This window comes from Mya arenaria, chromosome 6, assembly GCF_026914265.1.
Source record: "Mya arenaria isolate MELC-2E11 chromosome 6, ASM2691426v1".
NCBI lineage: Eukaryota > Metazoa > Mollusca > Bivalvia > Myida > Myidae > Mya > Mya arenaria.
The window spans coordinates 42,353,862-42,372,933 of NC_069127.1; the positions used below are offsets into that span (position 1 = coordinate 42,353,862).

Below are 19,072 nucleotides of genomic sequence, written 5' to 3' on the forward strand. Positions count from 1 at the left end.
TATAACATAACATGCCTTGTTTTTAGCTGTTTAATAATACTAAAATGTAATGTAAAATTGCATAAAAAACTGGTCACTGGAGTTATTATGTTAACTTCTTCATTTACATAGTAAAGAAGAGTTGAAAATGGATGTTTTTAGTTGATATTAACACAAAAACAGCATGTGTCTTATTGGACAATGGCAATTTTTTTAAATATGATAAAAATAACGCATTCAAACTGAATATGTATCAGACTATGTCTGAAAGAAATAATACTGTTTCTATTTTTCACAAAGGTTTTGAAATACAACAATGCACATATATAAGCATAAATAGGCCAAATATGCAAAAATATAATAGTAAACAATGTGTGAAAGTGATACTGAACACTTAAAATAATTTCTTTGTGCATTAAATGAATATATACCAGAAAAGCAATACTAAATCAAGTCCAAAATGTATAATAACATGAAGAACACCCCTTTATGAATATCTTCATAACAAATAAGAGTACATGTGAACAATAATCATTTATATCATTAGTATCAAATGTGTCTAGTTTAAAGTGTGTTTTCATTTGCATTAAATTACATTGTAATATATACCAGAAAAGCAATTATAAAAATCCTTAAATGTATAAGAAACTGAAGACAATAAAGAATAACACCCATTTATGAATATCTCTAAAACAAATCAGAGGTCACCTAAACAATAATGATTCATATAATTAGTATCAAATGTGTCTAGTTTTTGTGTGTCTGTTCATTATCTTTAAATGAGCATCTTTAAAGTGAAACTCTTATTTGAAATCAATACATATAATTGTATTTATAACACACATCAAATTGAATGATAAAACAATAAATACTTACTAAATAATGCATTTACTGAAATATTGTTTACTGATAACAAGCTTGTGACCCTGTTTATAATAGCATTGTGACCCTGTTTATAATAGCAGAAAGCATGACAAATATTAAATGATTGGTGATTGCTAAAAGATTTACTGTGGTCTACTATAGTATCACAAGGCAGAAATACTTCCGGTTACTCATGTCGAGTAACCGAAGTTATCAACAAGTGAAATGTTAGTTGTTATTAACCGAAGGTCAACGTAGGGTCAATTCGCATGAGTTGTTTATCGCTCTTCTAAATTTCTATTGGTCAAGCAAATTCTCGCTTTACAAGTATTAATCCTTTGTGGTAAAGCTTTCTTTCGAATCAAGCCATCGTCAGTACAAGGTGTGTTAAAAGTTATGGAATTAATTTCATCGTCATTTAAAAATATATATATATATATATATATATATATATATATATATATATATTACAACTATTTGATATAAATTATATTGCTTCGTCAAAATTAAGTTTATAAGTGATATGTCAGTATCAGCAAAATATTTATCGGCTTCACATTATTATTGGTTTTCATATGTCTAGTCATGATCGATATTTGCTCAGCTGTTTTTGACAGAGCGCACGTGGTCACCGGTATACTACGTAACTATACCTTGGTTTGTTATTGTAAAGCTGTATCTAAAACAGAATGGTAATGATAGCTCCCGCATAATTATCTGAGCTGAGAGGACGCGTTCTGTCATTCGGGTTTTTGTTTTCAATACTTGACTTCAATATGCATCTTTTCAGCTCAGGGGAAATTAAAATTTATAACTGTGTGGGAGTAGTATAATTATTATGCAATAGTGATTTAGTGGTTCCGGTCTTGTCATAAAATAAATATTAACTATAAGAACTGTAAGTGATATAAGCTGCGGTTAAAATAGATTTACTCGCTAATGGTTATTCATGCTGTCATTTCCTTGTTTATTATTCTTTTTCCATTTATTGACATGTCTGAGACGGCTCTTCGCGAAATCATACACGAGCTGCGGACGGCCAAGCGCGCCAGGTTCGAGACGGCCACGCCGGTTACAGGGACACTATCCTCGTGCACACGAGTGAACACGATAAACTTACCGCCTGCCAGCCACGTGGCTCAGCCGTCGGGAGCACCGACAAGCGCCGCGACATTTAGTTCCACATCATACAGCGACGCGCTACCCATGAGGTATTCGGACGTGCAGGCCGCCCAGAGTCAGAGCCCGGAGTTTCCTACGCCCTTGGTGAATCAGGCACATTGTGAGCAAGGTATAACCCCCATAGTTAATGCACCTTTAGAGCAGGATGCAACCATGTATATGTCGCCAAGCATGCACAGCCATTTGGGAGACTCAGTGTCGGCTTCCATTAAATCTAAGATTATTTCTGGTAGCTATGTCGATTTTGCTCAATTATTAGACCAAGAAAAACCCGTAAGCGCTCAAGATGATGTGAAACAATTATCAATAGACCCGAACGACGAAATTGCGCTTAGAGCCAAACAAAATACATCCAAAATATCAAACATTGAACAATGGACCGACGCCTTTTTTGTTTATAGCCCTTTATTCTTAACCGCTCACCCTAATAAAACCCAAGAGTTGCTGAAATACGGACGAGATATAAGGCTGGCAGCTAAGAAATTTGCTGGACTTGGCTGGCTTGAATATGACCAGCAATTTAGAATGTGCCTCCCAATTGACCCATTGAGCTTTTCATTTGGTAAAATTGACAATGAGCTGTGGCTCACTCCCTCAATACCCAAATAGAGAGCACGCACAGTTATTAGAAATGGTATTAAACATGGTTTCGAGCTATGCTAATAAGGAGAGCGGAAATTCTTTGACTCAAAAAATCTAAAATCCGCTGATTTTAATCCGGCAATTGTTTTAGATAAAATTAATAAAGAAATTCAAGCAGGCAGAATGGCAGGGCCTTTCACTGAGCTACCCTTTTCAGATCTCCATATTTCGCCATTAGGGCTCGTCCCAAAATCGGACGGAGGGCACCGTCTTATTACCCATCTCAGCTTTCCGAGAAAAACCGGTGGAATAAATGGGGGTATTAAAGATGAAATCAAAACAGTGTCGTATACGTCATTCGATAAGGTGGTTGATATGTATCTCGATTTAGGCCCAAATTGCTTATTGGCTAAAAGAGACATAAAATCAGCACTTCGGCTATTGCCTATAAATCCGTGTGATTTTAACTTACTGGGAATGAAAGTATAAGGGGCAATATACATCGACCTTAATCTTCCGTTCAGTGTCAGCTGCGCCCCTTTCTATTTTGAGGTTTTCTCAACATTTATCTATTGGCTTGTAAAAACAGTATCAGGACTACCATCTCTTGACCACTATCTAGACTATTTTATTTTCGTCGGGCCCGATGAAACAAACAATTGTGGTATATTACTAAAAACATTTCATACAATTTGCAACGGAATTGGTGTCCCGATGAAGAGAAAAGCGTAAGAACAACAACTGCTTAGTATTCCTTGGCCTTGAGATCGACTCTTGCAAAGTTAATATAAGGATCCCACTCGTTAAAATTGAGGAAGTGAAGTCCTTACTGTCACGTTATGTTAACAAGAAAAAAAATACATTAGGTGATCTTCAGTCATTGGTAGGAAAATTGTGTTTCTTTGGCCAAGCTATTCGCTCGAGTAGAGCTTTTTTACGGCGCTTTTATGACTGTCTGGATTGAAAATAAAATTTTACAAATTAAGGATAACGCAAGGCATGCACGAAGCCTTTCTTATGTGGCTTAGTTGTTTTTTTTGTCAGAATTTAACGGCCTTTGTGCGAAAACGAAAACTTGCAACTCTTTACCGACAGTGCAGGTAGCGCTGAGTTGGGCTGTGGGTGTGTTATTTTTTTAAACGGCAAGTGGGCTTTCTTTCAATGGCCCAAGCACTGGATAAAAGATAAGGTCATGAAGGACATCACATTTCTCGAAATGGTCCCAGTTGTTTTAGCCGTTTACTTGTGGGCGCCGCAGTTGGCAAATAAGCGAATCATTTTTCGTATATATATAATTTAGCGCTAGTCTCTATAATAAACAAGCAAACAGCAAAGTCAAGGCGGGTCATGAATCTAGTGAGAAGATTTGTTTTGAAATGCATGCAAGTTAATATTTTCTTTAAGGCAATGCACATTGATACACATGCAAATGAAATTGCTGGTTCTATTTCACGCAAACAGTGGCAGAGATTCCATCGGCTTGCACCAATAGCTACTCACCAAGAACAACTGCCAGAAAATTTTCTGTCGCTGATCTCAGAAATGAAAGTAGACGACTAATATCGTCGTCATTGTCAGTTAACACACTGGAGTCATATAATGTAGGGCTTAAAAGGTTTCGGGATTTTCGATTTCTGTATCAATACCCGGATACTTGGCCTCCGGAGGTCGATCATATAGTCATGTTTTTGTCATACCTTTCTTTAGAAAAGCTAACATACAATACCATTAAGCTCTACAAATGTGCGGTCGGATGCCAATGCAAGCTTTTCGGTCACCCAGACGCCACAGAAAATTACATTGTTAATCGTATACTTAATGGCATCCAAAAAGGCACACCTTCTTCTAGAACAAGGTTACCTATAACGTTGGGCTTGCTAGAAAATATAATTGGAGTAGTACCTTTTGTTACCACCAATCATTATGAAAGTCAGTTTTTATCTGCTGCTTTCAGCTTAGCTTTTTTTGGCTTTTTCCGGGTGGGTGAAATCACTGTTACAAAACAAGAGCTAACAAATAGGGTAGTTGCAATTGATGACGTGTTTTTGGCCTCGCCAGAAAATGCTCTCATTGTGAATATAAGGGGTTCCAAAACAGACCAAACATCCCGGGGCCATAGTATAAAAATTCCGAAGGCTACTAACAATACATGTCCTATGTTGGCCATGAGGCAGTTTATTGTTAAACGGCCTAAAATCAGAGGCCCCTTGCTCTGTCATCTGGATGGCAAACCATTGACACGCGGTCAATTTTCAGTTATATTGAAAAGTGCCTCTCTACATTAAACATTGAGTATTTAATATACAATACACATTCATTTAGAATAGGTGCAGGTTTATTAAGGCCGCAGGTCGATGGAAGTCAGAGGCTTATAAATCATACATCAAAACCGGCAACACACAGTCGTTGCTTTGTTTAAATTAACGTTTTAATTTAGTGTGTAGTAATAACCGCCGTTCCGTTAGGCTGCACTACTATCTGGCATGTGAAGAAGTTTAATGGGTTTTAATAGTATACTGTTTCATTAGAATTCGCAGTACCTACGATTTGATCATTTCTCTCATACCGTTGATTACTTTCAATTGATCGGAAACAAATTTTAAGTTTGTTTGTATATTCTTTCATACTTATGTTCTCCTAAGCACGTATGGGTTGTGGGGTCATCCATCGTCTGGAACGGGTTCATGCATGCGTGGATGTCTGATCCTAACTTGAAAATGGAGTCATGCAAGTTGTGGTGGCAGGGTTACGGGGGCTTAGGCATTAAGGAAATGGAAAGAAAGATTAACCTTTTGAAACGCGTAAACATGTGCCAGCCACCAGCCATGATCATTTATGCATTGCGGCGGGAATGATATTGGGAGGATAAAAATTTCTGAGTTTATAAAGCATTTTAAGATGCTGGTAGATAATATTGGCAATATCTTACCTGGTACCATAGTTGTGTTCTCGCAAATTTTACCTAGATTAACATGGCGCTATTCCAAAAATCACATTGCTATGTATAACGCTAAAAGACGCCTGAACAGCTTCTACAAAAATTACATTTCAAAGAAAGGGGGTTTGCTTCTTGGCCCACAATATTTCAACCAAGTATCTATTGCAAGATGGCGTCCATTTAACAGACGATGGCAACGAGTTATTCAACCAGAATTTGGCAATTTGTATCAGAAACACGCTAAGCTAAACTCACTTTGCCTGAAATATAACAGTTATATACGAACTGCTGCTTAGTAGAATAATGCTGATCATATTGACAGCTACCATCTCGTATCAAGAAGGCGGGGCTCCCCTTGTGCTGCCGCCCCAAATTTGTTCTTTGGGGAGTTCAGCTCAGATTATCTTCGCTTCACATTGGCGCTCGGCAGCACCTTTTCTATCCAAATCTTAAGCAAATTTATCATTAACCATTTTAAAGTGCTTTCCGAACATTGCTTTTCCGTGACGGAATTCATTTACATTTGCTAAAGAATGAATACTTGTAATTGATAGTTGATTTGCATATTTGCTGAGCTGAACTAAATTGTATTGTTTAACTGCTGCAATAATTGATTGCTTATTTTCAACCCTGAGGCTTTGGGGTAGGTCGCCATGGAAGACGCAAAAGTTTGGCAGGTGACCAGTTGGCCTTTGATCGGGTCAACATTTTCGGACCATTTTTTTTCAAAATTCATTTTGGGTCAAGTGGGCCCAAAATTAGTTTTTTGCGCTATGGCCATTTGGGCCTAAATAATTTGTGCTGTGGTCAATTTGGCCCAGATATTTATATATGTGAAAGGGGAGTCTCGCCAAACATTCCAAACCTTTTAAATGTAAATGAACAAAAATAAATATGATGAAATGGACAGCTAAGTTGTTTTTCTTCCTTTAAGAAATTTAATGTGTAACATGGAAATAAAGTTAAGAAAGCGTCGCCTTATTCAGGTTTAGGAAGAGTATGGTGTCAAATTAAATTGGTTTTGGTCAACTTTGTTGATAATTCCGGTTACTCATGTCGAGTAACCGAGGTTATCAACAAGTGAAATGTTAGTTGTTATTAACCGAAGGTCAACGTAGGGTCAATTCGCATGAGTTGTTTATCGCTCTTCTAAATTTCTATTGGTCAAGCAAATTCTCGCTTTACAAGTATTAATCCTTTGTGGTAAAGCTTTCTTTCGAATCAAGCCATCGTCAGTACAAGGTGTGTTAAAAGTTATGGAATTAATTTCATCGTCATTTAAAAAAAAAAAAACCCCTACCCCCCCCCCCCCCCCCCCCCCCCCCCCCCCCCCCCCCCCCCCCCCCCCCCCCCCCCCCCCCCCCCCCCCCCCCCCCCCCCCCCCCCCCCCCCCCCCCCCCCCCCCCCCCCCCCCCCCCTGCATATTTTAGGCAGCCGAGTGGTACGCTTTATACACAAACATTAGCATAAAACGCATTAAATTATCATTTTTCGATGTAAATAGTTGCTCTCTTCTGTTGTGTTGTTCGAATATTTCAGTTTTGCCATTACCATCGCTCTATTGAATGACGTAAAACCGGGGAAGCTGGCGACCCAGTGCAGAAAGTTCAATGTGCGCAACGACAATTAGAAGTTGCCAGACGAATACCCCGAAGAATCCAAGTCCGGCGAGGCTCCCATAGACTATATGAAAAAATGTTTTTTGTGTCTCCTAAGCAGAATGTGTAAATTATCATGATACCTTGCTTTTGTTGAAAGGGTTTTGTACGTTGAACACCGCGTCAATACCCGTTGTACTAAGTACGCCATACTTCTATTGGTTAGCGCTCGGCAGCACCTTTTCTATCCAAATCTTAAGCAAATTTATCATTAACCATTTTAAAGTGCTTTCCGAACATTGCTTTTCCGTGACAGAATTCATTTACATTTGCTAAAGAATGAATACTTGTAATTGATAGTTGATTTGCATATTTGCTGAGCTGAACTAAATTGTATTGTTTAACTGCTGCAATAATTGATTGCTTATTTTTAACCCTGAGGCTTTGGGGTAGGTCGCCATGGAAGACGCCAAAGTTTGGCAGGTGACCAGTTGGCCTTTAATCGGGTCAACATTTTCGGACCATTTTTTTTCAAAATTCATTTTGGGTCAAGTGGGCCCAAAATTAGTTTTTTGCGCTATGGCCATTTGGGCCTAAATAATTTGTGCTGTGGTCAATTTGGCCCAGATATTTATATATGTGAAAGGGGAGTCTCGCCAAACATTCCAAACCTTTTAAATGTAAATGAACAAAAATAAATATGATGAAATGGACAGCTAAGTTGTTTTTCTTCGTTTAAGAAATTTAATGTGTAACATGGAAATAAAGTTAAGAAAGCGTCGCCTTATTCAGGTTTAGGAAGAGTATGGTGTCAAATTAAATTGGTTTTGGTCAACTTTGTTGATAACATGTTTTATGTTCATTCTTATTAGCAAATTGAACTCAAGATCCTTCATTAGAAACATTGTTGTTGACATATATCAACCCATTAAAAAAAATCAAAACAATAATACAATAATATTAATTGTGATAAGTCTTATATGGGAGTAAGAGTGCATCTTTAAAAATAGTATCGCTCTAACCTCAAGAGTAACTGGTAGAAACATTTCTTTTGATCATGTTGGTAGCTGAATGAAAGTCGCTATCGCCAGTATCGGTTGTTTACATACGGGCGCTTCATTCATGTATTATGCAAATGATCGATTCCGAAGCTGGCTACGAACGGCTACGAACTGTGGCGGGTTATTCGAAAGTTGATATCTTTGATCTCCAAAATATCAACAAATGCGAGTTTTCTTTATAAAATAATGAAATGTAACATCAAATGAATATGATATGATCTAGTCTATCTTAAAATTTTAACTTTATTTATGCTCACGTATTTTTCTAATTACCGCTGAACGTATAACTTTTACTTAACTTTAGTCAAGTTTTGCTGTATGTTTTATGGCTGTACGGTTAAAAGGAGATTTCCAAGTGATATCTAGCGAAAACTTACCTGTATTTGGAACAACGGACTTAATAATTGCCTTAACTGATTGTTTTCGAATATATAACATATTTTAAAATCTTTAAAAGGGGCGATTCAGATCATTTCCCTATCTTATGCGCTTTAAATTATATACTTAAAAGAACAATTACCAAAAAGAGAACGGCATGATTAGATGAAGCGATACTTTGCAAATTACATAACAAAATGTAAGCACACGCAATATAAAATACAATGAACGCGCGTGTAAACCAATGTACAAACTATCTTACATCAATATACTTTGAAGCTGAAGATTGTATGAAATGTAAGACAAAATACGTATCTGACTATAGTGTTTAACTTCTTAAACAGAATTCTATGTATGCAAATATGTTTTGTAATGAATTTGAAACATTATTTCTGTGTGAAACAATACTTGTAAATAGGGTTTATTATGCTTGAAAGCAATTAAAACTAGATACGAAAGTGCTGAAACGGTTTCTAGTATTTCTGCTTAAGATTGGATTGATTATTTCAAAAGCCTATTAACTGTCCTTCAATTATTCGTAGATATCTATCTGTATCATTCTTAAACTACGAGTTTCTACATTGTATACTTGCCTTTATAATTTTATAATCCTTTCTTTCCTTTCCTTTTTGTCAATCACTAATAACGGGAGTTGGGCAGGGTTATTTTCCCAAAACGATTTGACACGAAAAAAACAATCAGTAGAAGAAAACACTAAAAACAACACTTTTTTTATATTCTGACACAATAAATTAACATATCATTGTCGCGCGAATAGACAAAAACACACACGAAAAATGCAACAGCAGCTTAACAACATATACTTGTTCATGTCATCATTTTACCTGTATTGAAACCTCGTTGATATATAAACCTAACTGAAAGACCTCTTTCAAAAAATCAAAATGAGAAGAAGAATACAAGTTCAAGCAATGCTGTACAATCAAACAAATCTATATTTTAAAAGATTTAAACATTTTGCCACAGCTCGAAACTGCTGAAGAAAGGCTTGTTCCAAAACGAATGCCCCTCTCTGAATTCTTATTAGATTATATATCATTAAACGGGAGATTGTATGCGACCAGACTGTTGGCTATAAGTATCATTTATCTTTAGCCGTGGTATTTAAGTCCTACTAGTCTCCCTTACTCCACGATCTACGATTGTTATTTTTTATCTCGTTGTATGATATCATTGTTTACTTTTTTCAGTGAGTGGTTTATTAACCTATTTATAGAATAAACGTTTAACAATGGTTAGGACATATTAAACACTCAACATTTAACATTGAGTTTACTTTTATTAGAGATCGTGATATATACATGTTTGTTTACTTATAATATTTTGAAATGAAGGAGTAAAATAGATCACATACAGTTTAAAACCGTTAAAGCGACCATGGACATGGACGAAAGCGATCGATTGAAGTCTCGGGTAAATACACCATGTTTATGTGTATTAATTGGTTTGCATTTGTCCATGATTAAGTCATACTATATAATGATAATGTACTTTTGGTTTGATGCCAAATTAAAATCATTACTTATGTTTTTATCAACTTCACTCACAATTTCGATTTCCTTACGTAATTTATATGAACAATGTATATTACAGAATATAATGAAGGACAAGCTAAGGATGATAAAAGTGAGCTTATATTAAATAAACTATGATGTTCAAAATAAATATGAGCACATAATGAATAAATTAGGAAATGACATGGTTTCTTAATAGTTTTCAGAAACCCACCATGCAATTATTGATACAAAAAAGACGTGTGAATGTATATTAAGACGTCTACAGCAACTTCTGGAAAAACCACATATATGCTCTTGGTAAGGTATCATATATGAATGTGTATTTCCCCCCCCCCCCAAACCCCTTCTGTACCAAACACCCGGAAGTTCTGCGTACCGAATAATGCCAAATGATGAGTTCTGTTTAAAGTTACCTGTGTACCAAACTGATGGGGGAATAGGAAAATATATACTTTACAGTTCTAATATAAATATATAAAAACGGTCTTTCTTCTTATAGTCGCCTGAAAATAATGTACGGATAGAAAACTATTGTTTCTTCATGCAGATAATAGTGAATATTTTATTATTCATGCTTGATTTAAAGTCAATGTAACTGGATGAAAAAGCGAAAGGAAATCCTTATAAATACGTTATTGCTTCTTTTTTAAGCACAGATGAACTACTACATGCGACAGAAGTTAAGTATCAAGACTGTTTTAATATTGTTTTTAGCGTTAATATTGATGCAATCTTTGGTGACTAATTATGTGTGGCTTGCTCCTTCTTCCATTGCATTCATTAAAAAACAAATATTCTTAAAAGTAGAACAAAATTTCTTAAATACTTTATTGAAACATTAACATGACGTTCCAGACATGAGATTTCACAAATTCTTATTTCAGAAATTTGTAGCCTTCGAATTAAACTGGAATGCCTTGAAAACTCACGCACGGAAAATGAACGGCGATGCTTAGAGCTGCAGACACAACTATCAGAACTATACAGTAGTATGACATTATTACAAAATGAAATAACACGTTTAACATGTCCTGCTGATTCAGAGACGAGCGCTGAAAATGTGCCTGTTTTGGGTGACAATACCAAATGCGCTGCAGGTTATGTAGGTGCCACTAAAGACAACACTAAAAGAGTCCTTGGAAATGTAAGTAAGACTAACCAAAGTATCGAGCAGCGCCAAAGTGAGGTGCCTCATGACACCCAAAGTCAAGGAGATGTAACTCTTGAAAGAGAGCATAAAAACAAAACTATTGGTGTGGTCTCTAAAATAAACGCATTTGCTACTGCAGGAAACAAAACTCATCAAACAAACAACAATAAAAGGTAAAACTGCCATTGTGATTCAATTGCTTTGTGAATAGTGTTTGGAGAAAATCCTGAAAAACATAAATGCTTTGGAAATATCTTGAATATCTTAAACTTATGTTACTATACAATTTTTGATACATTTAAATGTACCTTTATAACGAAAATGGCGTTAGTGCTATGAATTTAGCTTCAGAACATTTATCAATCTTTTCTTCAGTTCCAATGGGGCTTCTCCTCGAGGTAAGGGTAACTTTTGCCATTTAAATAAAAACAAGATTGTTACACGCATACTCGGTAGTATATAGTAGCATGTATGATATATGAGACTTACTTATTCGTTCCCATGACTAATGTCGTGACCAAGACTTAATATTTCGAACCCAAGACTTAGTTTTGTCGTGGTCACTACTCGTTCCCACGACTTTGTATGACGTTAGCACGACATACTCTCCCATTTCAACATATAAGTTATCTCTTGTTGCCACGACTTAGTATGTCGTGGAATCGATATAGATTATCGTGGCAACGAGATTACTAAGTCGTGACGACGAGATATAACATCACACTTGTCAACACTTTGCGTCCGAAGTAAAACCTTCTAAAATGTAATTAATCGTAATTTTACGTTTATTTTGGAATCTATCTCATACTTGCATAATATTTTGGATTGCTTCAATCATAGTGTTAGCTTACGAGGCTATTATTTATTTTCAGTGGACGTTGTTCGTCAAAGCTATCAGGGCCACAAGTTAGGTTTGATGGAGTGGCAGTTCCTTTTTAGCCAAGAAATAGACGAAGGTATATGTTTTTATTATTCTGTACCATGTTGCATTAAGAAGCGCATGAAAGTATTGTTTCTAAAATTGTGTTTGCCATTTAAATAGATATATATTGAAAAAAAGTAAAGTACTTAACATAACAATCTAAAAAGCGATGCTTATTAATGATTTTGTCACTGAACTTTTTATGTTGCTCAACGTTTCAAATTTGTTATTTTAAGTAGAAAGTATACATTCCAATTTAAGGAAAAGCTTCTGGAATTAAGAACCTCGGAGGCGTACACAATGTCGTTTTGCTAGATATCTCTGAGAGTATGGAAGAAGCATGGCCGGAAGTGACAACTTTCTTCAACGAATATATATCAGGTGCAAGCATTTAGGATATGAGACAATTGACATTTCTAATTGCATACAGTTTTATCGTTCTATGATATGTCTTTTATTGTTTTATTTTTTAGATAATTCAATAAACCTAAAACAGTGATGAAAATAAAGAAACAGTTGCGTTATTTGAAATTCGTCTTTAATATCTATTGTTTCCGAACAGGTTTAGAGTTTTGGGCAACTCAAGGTCTACATGATGAACATGTTGCTTTAGTTACGTTTGGACATGAAACCAAAGTTCAACAAAGGCTAACAGACAAATACAGAAGTCTGAAAACGGCGTTCAGTATGTCCACCCATCTTTGTTTGTCATACGACTCATTTCACTCATTTAAGATTGCTCTCGTCGATTTGTTCAAACCCGAGGGAGTAACAAACCCCTATTAAGTTAATGATATTAGACCTTTAAGACTGTGTTTATTGCGACGAAATTTCTCGTAATGAACACATGTGACAAAATTTAGAAAAAATCAAATAAAAAGACATTCATTTTTCAAAACAAAACGCAGAACAGATAATATCGAGTATTTCACTGCAAAATATTTTATTTATCTTGTTTTCAAATTTGTTTCATAATATTTCTACAAATGAGTTAGGATTTAAATTATAAAAGTAAACTGAGATAACACTGAGCCATTAAAAAAAGGTGGACCCTCGTTCGGTAAGAAAGACAATTTTAAAGAGTATACCCTTATCGTTCGAACAATTTATTTTGCAGATCGACTAAAGGTAGGCGGACCATCGCCACTCACGGCAGGAATGTTGATGACGTTTGCAGCGGCTGGATCGTCTGAAAGTAGATAATTTATAATTAGATATAAATCACTTTTTAACATATTTAGACGATTCAATTTAAAAAAAACAATTTAGGTGTTTTGTAGTAAATAGTCAATACATGCTCGAGGATATGGACAGAGAAGTCTCAGTTCCATTGAGACTGTGCGCTAAACGACCCCTCGTATTCAGCGTTATTCTATTTTCAGAATTCAGTAATGTTATGGACATGTATAATCGTAAACATGAACATACACCAAAAGGCCCCACCTCTGTCATATCATATTTTACTGAATAACGTCAGCTATGGTCATTTAATGAACCCATATAATCATCCTTCGGGTCTTGTCCAAACATATGTCCGTCTGGATATAAGATAGATACATGATGTGAGTAATCAACATTTTTGCAGGACAAGTTTGTTTTATAAGCGGCATAGTAGTTCCAACAAGGGTGATCCTTATCACGGATGGCAATCCAACTGACACATCTCTCTATATGGGACCCGATGAAGCTACTCCTTCAAAATTAGATGAGGCAAGGTTTCGTTTAAACCAATGTATATATTCATTCTATATACGTACAATTTACCAACTGCAATTCTGTATGTTGACAAACACTAGCTAAATAACTGATTTAATTACTGTTTTGATTGCATTTCGGTTGATATGTAATCTTATCATGCATGAAATTATGAACAAATTAAAAATCAGAACCTACTTTTCAAATTTTAAAACAAAAAGTGTATACAGCCTACAGAAAATATCCAAGGAAAAATTGTGTGTTGCTTATTCCAAAATTGCCTTGGATTGAACATGCAATTAATGCAATTAATTAACTGTTATAATGTACTCTTAATTACTTATGTTCTGTATACATTCAGACCAGAAGTGAAGTGATAAGTGAAATGGAACAGGCAAGACAGTATAACTTAGATATGTTCATCGTTCCGGTCGGAAAGGCTAATCTTGTAAGTAAAACAGCCAACTAAAACATTGCGTTTGACTGAATTACTTTACACACAGTGCAATGTTGGGTAAAGAATACACCTTTTTCAGATACTGTCATATTCATGCCAGTGTTCAGTGATTCGACTTTAAGGCAAAATGAAAGTTGATGCTTGTTTTGAATGTATTTTATTTCAGGAGTTCATAAACCTGATTGCAGCAGTTGTCAATGGGAAGGTGATTTCACATCAGGATGGCAATCAGATGTCAAAGAGAACGTTGCTGACGGTTAGATATTGGTGTTTTACCGTTTGTTTTACTTTCCATGCCAAGAAAATAGTAGTACATATAATATTATATGTATTTATTCGTACAACCTTTTTATTGCCAAGTGCCACTATTATGTCGGTGTTATTAAATATTAAGGGATTGATGAGACGAATACCAGTATATCATTACAAATTACAAATATAAACAAGTACGTTTTATCTGATTTTATGTTTGTATTACAGCTGCAGTGTGGCCCTCTTGGCGGTCACATGTCACCTTCACTTTCTTTGTCAGAAAGAGACAAGGTTCGTCTGGCAAACAATTTCTAATTGCCATGAAAGGTTTCAACTCAAGTCTTAATCTAAAAGCACATTTTGTTAAAATTAAAGCTTTTTAACAAATCGCAGCGGGTAGCTAGCCTTTTCTAATCATTTTACACGATATTCAACATAATTTGCAGCATGACATAAAGGAAATAAAAGAGAACTCGCCATTCTTTGATAAGTTAATGAAAAACCCGAGTGACGACGATAATTCCTACAAGGAGAAGTCGGACAGTAATTTGCCTGTCCAAGGGTCAAGGGTAAGAAGAGGTCCAGATTGGCGTTACGGTGACGACCAAGACCAAGGACTGGCCGGGACGATCGTTGGACATTGTGATGATGGACGTAAGTCGAATGCATGTAGAATATGCATGATGACATACATGTATAACATAACATTTTTAACAAATAAACCTGGGAAGAGGTCGTTCGATTAAAAAAAAATTGAAACCATTTTTGAAAACGGTAAATGATATTTTTTTGTATTAAATTGGAAAGTCAGATAGCAAATCACTACAACTGCAATAAGATCAAACGATATATTTAACTTTTTGGATATAGAAAAGGTTATTGAATGGGATATTAATGAAATAGGCAATATTGACAGGCATGGAAGCTTAAACGTTTACGATCTACCTTACTGATACATGAAGTCCACAAAAACAAATGGATACGTCACAAAAAGATAATACTTTAGGCTTGACATGCTTGTTACAAGAGAGCTTTTGCTATTCAACCATTAAGAAAACTATGCAAATATGACATGACACAAAACTTACTTTTAAATTAGATTTAAAGTAAATGGAAAGTTTGCATTTAAGTTTTATGTTGAAAAGTTTGGCTATTGAGCCTGTTTCTGTAGTTTTTCACATTATAAGTATTGTTCTGTGTATTTGGTATGCTGTATCCGCAGAACGCGTGTGGGTGGACTGGGATTCACCGGGATCCAACCTGTTCCACTATCGCTACGGGCTGGGCGGAGCTTATGACGTCATCTTAGTGGACGAACAACGGCGTCTTGGCGACGATGAAGTAATGGCTGTTGGCTGCCATGTGAACCCAGGTATTTTTCATATACCGGTCCTCTTGTTGACATGGCTACGAGACTAATGCGGCAGTAAACATAACGTTCTGGTCAGCGTTCTATAAACGATCTACGAATGTTTAATTGTTCAATTTTGGAGCGTTCTAGGTTGAAGTGGATACATATGACGTGTGACTTACATTAACAAACGCATGACTCGCATGTGACTAACACATGAGGATCATGTACTATCGACCAAGTAAGACACCCCTGAAAACTATTATAACGAACGATTTGTCAGCGTAAGACGAGCGTGTTATGTGTGTGACTAACCTGTGACTTACGAAGTTTGACGTTATTTACACGCTGCGTGCGCTAGGAGTCCGTTAAGTGGGCGTTGACAGGTCGCAAGTCAGGTGTTTACTGCAAAGCAATGTTTGTGATTTTTTATAATAACAACCAAGTAACGCTAGGTTAACGACTGACTTCAATAGCCGAACGCGTGCAACGTTCCACGAACGTTCTTCGGCGTTATCCAGCGTTTAAAGTTAAACGCTGACCAGTATCCATTATAACTTTTGTGCATGTTAAAAACCTTTTTAACCACCAATCACAGACGATTACCAGTGTTCACACAGACGTCATAGAACGCTGTCCAAAACGTTATGTTGTGACATCCCCGCTATAACTAGCATTTGTTTCTAAATACCTAAAGATCTATAAACCTTGCAGTACATTCTATTTGAGCTAAAATTTAATTCAGTGAATGGTTCCTTTTTGTTTACATTATCATATCAGGAGAATCCTGTTTTGAAATCAAATCATTGATGGCACTATTTGAATTACATAACGTATACTGGTTAGCGACCCCTTTTCGGCCGGAAATGGAGATTTTTCCTTCGTAACTCTTGACACAAGATAGATATTAGGATAAAACTTTACACTCAGACAGGTTAGCTCTTCAGACAAAAACTGTGTACTTAAAAAAAAATGTTAGGGATTCCGAATATTCCCACGTGCAAAGTACCCCTATAATTTCGCTAAAATAAGCACCCTTTTGTACCAATTATTCGCCCACCCCATAAATTCGCTGTTCTTACGATGTTTTTCGTTTATTTTTCTCTAAACTATATCTTCAAACGTTTTTATTTGATTTTACCAGTCTAGCGACCGTTTAAAACGACAATTGATCAATAAATATAATATGTTAACTATTACATACTGTTTATGTATGTTTAAAATGATAAACACCTACTCGGTAAGCCACCTCTGCAGAAAATTTGAAAAGCTACCGGGATTGCTTCTTAAAACATGAGCTACATGTACATTATATATGCTTATTTATAGACTTCCGAAGAGGGACAACGCTTGTCCGTACAAGAATGTAATGATTTATTCAAATTTGAGTTGCTTCCCTTAGACGAAAAAATCGGCGATTACTTCACCGTTTTCAGGTTTTACCATTTGCTTTTTCGAAAATTGAACGTAAAATACAGCAATTTATGGTATTTGTATAATTCAACGCCGGTTTTATACTTTATAATAACAAATCAATAATGTCGTCTGATAGTGCAAGGTATAATGAAAATTAAAAGATGATTACCGGGCCTCATGCAAATGAGCGCGCGCGTGATGACGACATCCCCATGTGCAACTTACAAGGTCAGAAGTGTAAACAATGTTTATTTGGGTCGAATTCCACATACTACTAACATTTGAACGCAAAAAAACAGCTGATATCTGTCAAAAATGATGCCGCAATGAAACGCAAGACTGATTTGTGGAACATATTTCGTTTTGCCTGGTTTTAACTGGGTGGGCGAAAAAGTGGTACAGGCGAATAACTGGTCGCTAACCAGTAGTTAAGTCCTATTTTTTGTAAAGTAAGGCATACTAAATTTCAGGCCTGGGATGGAAAAGTTCAAACACAGATGTTGGCCTGCAAACTGTCGGTGTTGTGTTGCGTGTTCACATGACTGGTGCGGTCCCGAAGGCGCTGGTAATAAACGGCATATAAGCTACTGATAAAATTAATACATGATAGCATAAAGAAATAGTATCTAAGACTATGACTAATGATGTTTTCTTGCATGTATTACTTTTTCTCTCTTTTATCCATATTTCTTTGAATATCCACTTCGTAGTAAGATGGTTGAGGAAAAAACCAGTCAGGTTGTATTATAAGTGCAAACTATCTATCTCGTTTTAGGGGATAGTCCGATAAAACGTACAGTGATTATTTGAAACACCCTTACTGGTGGTGTTTACAGATTATATATACATTCGTTAACAAACAAAGTCTTTGAAAGTTTATTGTTCTTATCATTTAAGGTACGTTGGGAGAACGGTACAAGAGGAGAATATTTGTACATGACAGAAAGCCATTCGTTACCGGAAATTCAACTTGTGTAAGTACGAAATTATTTTGAATATCCGAAAACTATTAACTAATAACTAAAAAAATCTGTTTTTCGTCTATGTAACAAATTCTCGATTTTTAAGCACGTTGTAATAAAAGTAAAAGAGTTAACCCAAATCATGCTACGAGTAGATTTGCTTTTTGATACTTGGAGCATTAAAGTTTGTATGGAAGAATACAAGCTCATTTTCGATTACACATTATGTTATTGTTTTGCAGGTCTGCTGGTACACCAACAAGCACACGCCAGGGTTTAAAGTCGAACTTTAAACGAACAAGAAACAAGAATAAAAATTAGAAGAAAGTCTGCGTAACACGGCTGTGTTGGAATACAATTATGCCTGGTCCTGAACACGTCTTAGCTGCGCCTGTTATTCAGATTCCTACTTAATGATGTGGGGGTTTTTATAGCTCAAACCTGGCTCAAGACCACGGTTATCTACCGCTCGTTGCTGCTATACACAAAATAATTTGTGTCCATAATTCTGGTTCATGTTGACTTATGAAATGGTGCAAGGACTATTTTCTGGTTTGAATGATTTTACAAAAATGTAAATCTGTAGAGATTTATTGATTTCTAATGTCTTTTTCGTGAAATGTTAAAAAAACAAAGCAATTAAAAACATAGAAGGATGTGTTAGAAACTTTTCTATTTCACCATCAGCTTTTATTAAAATAAAAGTTTTGTACTAAATGCTTCTGTTAATTGTCAAAAATAAATAGA

The 19,072-nt window shown here is 35.8% G+C and overlaps 1 protein-coding gene across 3 annotated transcripts; it reads left to right on the forward strand.

Moving 5' to 3' along the window:
- The first annotated feature begins 9,761 nt into the window (after positions 1-9,761).
- On the forward strand, positions 9,762-18,983 carry LOC128236605 (uncharacterized). Of its 3 annotated transcripts, XM_052951578.1 has the most exons (18): positions 9,762-10,016; positions 10,317-10,417; positions 10,772-10,798; positions 11,003-11,443; positions 11,646-11,668; positions 12,143-12,226; positions 12,454-12,573; positions 12,755-12,877; positions 13,310-13,387; positions 13,778-13,907; positions 14,254-14,335; positions 14,511-14,600; positions 14,825-14,887; positions 15,043-15,250; positions 15,819-15,968; positions 17,834-17,928; positions 18,261-18,337; positions 18,568-18,983. In XM_052951578.1, the coding sequence occupies exons 1-18, from the start codon at positions 9,981-9,983 to the stop codon at positions 18,644-18,646; spliced, it is 2,007 nt and encodes a 668-aa protein (XP_052807538.1). In that variant the 5' UTR covers positions 9,762-9,980; the 3' UTR covers positions 18,647-18,983. The 3 variants fall into 3 exon arrangements, with proteins under 3 accessions (XP_052807538.1, XP_052807539.1, XP_052807540.1); XM_052951579.1 differs by lacking the exon at positions 9,762-10,016 and having other exon boundaries at positions 10,777-11,443; XM_052951580.1 differs by lacking the exons at positions 9,762-10,016; positions 10,772-10,798 and having other exon boundaries at positions 10,343-10,417; positions 11,005-11,443.
- Positions 18,984-19,072: the final 89 nt, after the last annotated feature.